The following is a 6,000-nucleotide window of genomic DNA, read 5'->3' as shown; positions in this document are numbered from 1 at the left end:
TTGTACTTCCCAAGCACTTAGTACAGTGCTCTGCACACAGTAAGCACTCAATAAATACGATTGAATGAATGAATGAACAAAGTACTTACAGTGTGTGGCACGTATATATGTATATATGTTTGTACATATTTGTTACTCTATTTTACTTGTACATATCTATTCTATTTATTTTATTTTGTTAGTATGTTTGGTTTCGTTCTCTGTCTCCCCCTTTTAGACTGTGAGCCCACTGTTGGGTAGGGACTGTCTCTCTATGTTGCCAACTTGTACTTCCCAAGTGCTTAGTACAGTGCTCTGCACACAGTAAGCGCTCAATAAATACGATTGATGATGATGACGTAGTAAGTGCTTAACATTTAACAATTACCATAAAAGAAACCCCCTCAAAATAAGAGGACGGACTAGCGTTACCCAATAAATAACCTTTAATCGAATTCTGCAAGAACCCAACTGGTCGGGCTTTTGAAAATTCCATGACTTCTGATTAGCCCGTTTTCCCGGTTTCGGTCCCCGAATTCTCCAACCCCCGCCCAAGGTGGGGACATTTCTCCTGCCCAACGCCCGGCTGGGGATTTTTCCAGCTGGACGCGGCGGAGAGGAAAGAAAACCCGGCCCGTGATTTTTAAAGTTTACGTGATTTCCAAGAAGCTGGGGGGACGGGACAGAGGGATTAGTGTAGGCAGAAGAGCAGGATTGCAACTCGGAAGAATCCGGAAGGGAGTCGTCCGAGCGCGTCTCTTGCCCATGGAGTGTTACGGAGAGTGGCGGAGGGTTAATGCTTTAGGTTGGCGGTTGAGGATGTTGCCCGGGTGAGGAGGAGGCTGAGGGTGACCCTCAAGGACGCCCACCCACTGTTGCCCCTCCAAGACGGCTGAAGCGAGTCCCGCGGTCTGTCTGGGCTGGTATTCCCAAAAGGCCCTCCCCTCCCCTCGCACCCGGCCCCCGGAGCTTATCTCCTTCCCCTCTGGAGCGCTCAGTGAGACTGGGCGATGCTGGAGCAGTAGTCTAAGATGTCCTGGATGGTGAACTCCATCGTGACCCCGGAGCCGGGGTAGCAGCGGCCTATCAGCCCCTCGAAGTGCTTGTACTGGCGGATGAACTCGTCTTGCATGGAGTGCCACACCACCTGTCAGGCCAAGGGAAGGCCATCAATCGTCAGGCAATCAATCGATGGGATTTATCGAGCGCTTACTGTGTGCAGGACGCCGGACTAAGCGCCTGGGAGAGAACATTATTCAGAGAAGCAGCATGGCGTAGCGAATAGAGACCATGGGCCTGGCTGGGAGTCATGGATTGTCTTCATGTGAGTGTCACTTCACTTCTCTAAGCCTCAGTTACCTCATCTGTAAAATGGGGATTGAGACTGTGAGCCCCACGTGGGACAGGGACCGTGTCCAACTCGATTTGCTTGTATCCACCCCAGCACTTAGTACGGTGCCCGGTACATAACGCTTAACAAATACCATTATTATTATTATTCGGGATTATTTACTCCGGTATTTTGTTAAGCGCTTACTGTGGGCCAAGTACTGTTCCAAACGCTGGGTTCATCAGGTTAGAGCCAGCACTTAGTATGGTGCCTGGTATACAACGCTTAACAAATACCATTATTATTATTATTCGGGATTATTTATTCCGGTATTTGTTAAGCGCTTACTGTGGGCCAAGTACTGTTCAAAACGCTGGGTTAATCAGGTTGGAGCCAGCACTCAGTACGGTGCCTGGTACATAACGCTTAACAAATACCATTATTATTATTATTCGGGATTATTTACTCCGGTATTTGTTAAGCGCTTACTGTGGGCCAAGTACTGTTCCAAACGCTGGGTTAATTAGGTTGGAGCCAGCACTTAGTACGGTGCCTGGTATAAAACGCTTAACAAATACCATTATTATTATTATTCAGGATTATTTATTCCGATATTTGTTAAGCGCTTACTGTGGGCCAAGTACTGTTCCAAACGCTGGGTTAATCAGGTTGGAGCCAGCACTTAGTACGGTGCCTGGTACAAAACGCTTAACAAATACCATTATTATTATTATTCGGGATTATTTATTCCGGTATTTGTTAAGCGCTTACTGTGGGCCAAGTACTATTCAAAACGCTGGGTTAATCAGGTTGGAGCCAGCATTTAGTACGGTGCCTGGTACATAACGCTTAACAAATACCATTATTATTATTATTCAGGATTATTTATTCCGGTATTTGTTAAGCGCTTAACTGTGGGCCAAATACTGTTCAAAGCGCTGGGTTAATCAGGTTGGAGCCAGCATTTAGTACAGTGCCTGGTATAAAACGCTTAACAAATACCATTATTATTATTATTATTCAGGATTATTTATTCCGGTATTTGTTAAGCGCTTACTGTGGGCCAAGTACTGTTCCAAACGCTGGGTTAATCAGGTTGGAGCCAGCACTCAGTACGGTGCCTGGTACAAAACACTTAACAAATACCATTATTATTATTATTCGGGATTATTTATTCCGGTATTTGTTAAGTGCTTACTGTGGGCCAAGTACTGTTCCAAACTGTTCCAAACGCTGGGTTAATCAGGTAGTACGGTGCCTGGTATAAAACGCTTAACAAATACCATTATTATTATTATTATTCGGGATTATTTATTCCGGTATTTGTTAAGCGCTTACTGTGGGCCAAGTACTGTTCAAAACGCTGGGTTAATCAGGTTGGAGACAGTCCCTTTCCCACATGGGGCTCATGGTCTAATCAATCCATTAGTGGTATTTACTGAGAGCCCACTATGTGCAGAGTACTGTACTAAGCGCTCGGGAGAGTACAACACAACAGCATCTGCAGATGTGACCCCTGCCCATAATGAGCTAAGTAGGAGGGAGAACAGATACTGAATCCCCTTTTACAGCTGAGGAAACCGAGGACCAGAGAAGTGAGGTGACTTCTTGCCCACGGTCACACAGCAGACGACTGATAGTCGATCGTGTTTATTGAGCACTTGCCGTGTGCCGAGCACTGTACTAAGCACTTGGGAGACTGCGCTACAACAATAGACGCATTCCCTGCCCACGACGAGCATACAGTCTGGAGGAGTACGTGAGTACGTCGGCCTTAGAACCGAGAGGACGAGACGCGACGGTGACCTCACCTGAAGCAAATTCTCCTCTTCGCAAAGATGCTTATCCACCTTCTTGTAGAGATTATCCAGGCCCTTCTTCACTTCTTTGCCAGGGTACTCTTTAATAACTTTACGGAGTTCTTGTTTATTAAAGGCGAGTTGATAACTTACTTCCTCCTCCCTTATGCCTTGGGCCACACGGGCCTCGACTCCCTCGAAGAAATGCTGCGATGAAATTCGACCAAAGACACGGTGAATCGATCGATCAATTAATGGTATTTATTGAGCAGTTACTGTGGGCGGAGCACTGTGCTAAGCGCTTGGGAGAGGACAATACAACAGAGTTGGCAGCCGCATTCCCTGTCCACAGGGAGCTTACAGTTTAGAGAGGGAGATGCTGGTCAAAGTAAGCTTCTCTCACTGTATGTGCATGCCATTAATAATAATAATGGTATTTATTAAGCACCTACTATGTGTCAAGCACTTTTCTAAGCACAGGGGTGGATATTAGCTAATCAGGCTGGACACGGTCCCTGTCCCACGTGGGGCTCCCGGTCTTAATCCCCATTTTACAGATGAGGTAACTGAGGTCCAGAGAAGTGAAGTGACTTGCCCAAGTTCACCCCGCAGACAAGCGGCGGAGCCAGGATTAGAATCCAGGTCTTTCTGGCTCCTTGGCCCGTGCTCTATCTGCTAGGCAGCACTGTTTCTGTGGCGCTGTGACAACGCAGTATGTATTCTATGTTGGACCTGCGTTCTAATTCTGACTCTGCCGCTTGTTTGCGGTGTGACCTCGGGCAAACTGCTTGACTTCTCTGGGCCTAAGGCTCCTCAACTGCAAAGTGAGGATTCCCTCCTACTCAGACCGCGAGCCCCATGTGGGACGGGAACTGTACCGACCTAATTAGCTTGTTTCTACCCAGCACTCAAAACTGCTTGGCACACGGTCAGCACTTAACAGATACCTTACAAAAAGTCCCTAAATTCTTGCTGGGTGATAGTGGGGCTTTTCAGACTGCTCCAGATGGTTAAATCTTAACCGTTGCTTGACTGGGCTGGGGAAATGGACGTGGAAGGACTTGGCCTCTTCTTGTGCTCCAAAACAGCCTGGAATCAACATTTCCTTATTTGTACAGAGTTGGGTTTGGCACCGAAAACCCACATATCCTTCCTTCTTCATTAACGTACGCGACTGGTATCGCGAGTGACCTAATTTTCGGAGAAGAGGAGGCAGGAGGTGATTTGAGAAAAGCATTCAGTATGGCCCAAGGGTCACTGGATGGCACCATTTCTCTGCTCTTCAGAGCTTGGGAGTCAGAGGACTTGGGTTCTAATCCTGGTTCTGGACTGGTCTGCTGTGACCTTGGGCAAATCGCTTAACTTCTCTGGGCCTCAGTTTTCTTACTGGTAAGATGGGGATTAAATACCCATTCCCCCTTCCGCTGAAACTGTGAGCTCCATGGGGGACAAGGATGGGGGATGACTACCTCGTATCTACTCCAGCACTTGGCACATAGTAAGTGCTTCACCAACACCACAATTATAGGACCAAAACTTCTTTTCTAGCATTTTCCATATTATTGGTATTTGCCCGAGAAATGAAACTCCCCAAGAGGATACTTACATTGAGTTTTTCCAGGGGCTGCCCTAGAGAATAAATGACATAAGACTGAAGGTGGTCTGTGTATTTCTGCTTGGCTTCTCTTTTCTCGGCTTCCAAGCACGAGATTTTCAGACGAGAGAGGGTGGCGAAAATATGGTGAAAGTTCTCCATCATCACCACGTCCCGGGGGGTCTTCTGGCTTTCGTTGGCCACCTTCTCCACTAAAACCGAGAGAGGGAGGCGGCATTAAAATCAAAGGTCCCAAGTGTCCCGAACTTTTCAAAATGACAGAGCAGAAACGCCCAAGTTTGTTGATGCCGAACACCCCGGGACACCTTGGGAAAACAGTCATCTGTCCAAACCCCGTCAAGAGGAAACCGTCCAAGAGTCAGTTCTTGACTCTTCTGGGGTTCATAATCCAGTTTTTAGGGGACCTATTTGGGCAAGTGATTATTTCACCACCTTTGATACTTGGTAGCTCATTCCCAGAGCATGGGATTAATCACCTTTGTGGGCTTTGCTCACAGAGCGGCGACGATCTTGCTTGTGCTTGTGAAATCACTTATCTAGAGTCTGAATCTAGCTACAGTGGAAAAAGCATGTGGGGCTGGGAGACCAGAGACCTGTGTTCCAGTCCGAAGTCTACCACTGGCCTGGCGTAGGGCCTTAGACAAGTCATTTCATCGCTCTGGACCTCAGTCTTCTCATCTACTAAATGCGGAAACAACATCGGGTCTTCCTGCCTCTTGGAGTGTGGGCCCTTGACAGGACAGGGACAGTGTCTGATCTGATTGTATCTACTCCAGAGGTTAGCACGGTGTTTGGCACACAGTTGGCACGTCATAAATACAGTAACTAGCTCACTTCGGGGAAGAGAATTTCCAGGAATTCTGGTTCATACAGAACAGAGCATGGATAAGATAGAGCAATTGTTCCTAATGAAAATGAACACTACAGCAGTATTGAACTTTTGAAAGCAATCCCCTCTTTATTATAGATTTTAGCATGCCCGTTGAAGTAAGAAATAATCCCTAAGGGCTCAAATCTTACCCTTAGAAAAATCTCTCTCTCTCCCTCTCTAAATTAGAATGATTCCTTTTTCAACCAAAAACTTGCAAGCTGGGTCCTAGCTCCTCCGTTTGTCTGCTGTGTGACCTTGGATAAGTCACAACTTTGCCGGGTCTCAGTTCCTTCACCTGTAAAATGGGGATTAAGAAAGCCCCATGATGGACACGGTCAACTTGATTGGCTTGTGTCGACCCTGGTGCTTAGTACATTGCTTATGGCCTATCATAAGTGCTTAGCAA

General features: G+C 46.8%; 1 protein-coding gene across 4 annotated transcripts in view; it reads right to left on the bottom strand.

Moving 5' to 3' along the window:
- Positions 1-407: 407 nt before the first annotated feature.
- The window catches only part of EXOC1 (exocyst complex component 1), a 62,048-nt gene continuing 56,455 nt past the window's right edge, over positions 408-6,000 (bottom strand). For all 4 annotated transcript variants that reach the window (XM_038769108.1, XM_038769110.1, XM_038769109.1 and 1 more), the window contains 3 exons: positions 4,715-4,914; positions 3,121-3,315; positions 408-1,126 (listed from right to left, as the gene is read on the bottom strand). In XM_038769108.1, the coding sequence (XP_038625036.1) occupies positions 974-1,126; positions 3,121-3,315; positions 4,715-4,914 (548 nt within the window). In that variant the 3' untranslated portion in view covers positions 408-973. The remainder of the gene's footprint in view (positions 1,127-3,120; positions 3,316-4,714; positions 4,915-6,000) is intronic.

Source organism: Tachyglossus aculeatus, chromosome X5 (genome assembly GCF_015852505.1).
Source record: "Tachyglossus aculeatus isolate mTacAcu1 chromosome X5, mTacAcu1.pri, whole genome shotgun sequence".
NCBI classification, from domain to species: domain Eukaryota; kingdom Metazoa; phylum Chordata; class Mammalia; order Monotremata; family Tachyglossidae; genus Tachyglossus; species Tachyglossus aculeatus.
The sequence above is the reverse complement of the archived record's forward strand: the minus strand, read 5'-3'. Positions and strand labels throughout refer to the sequence as shown.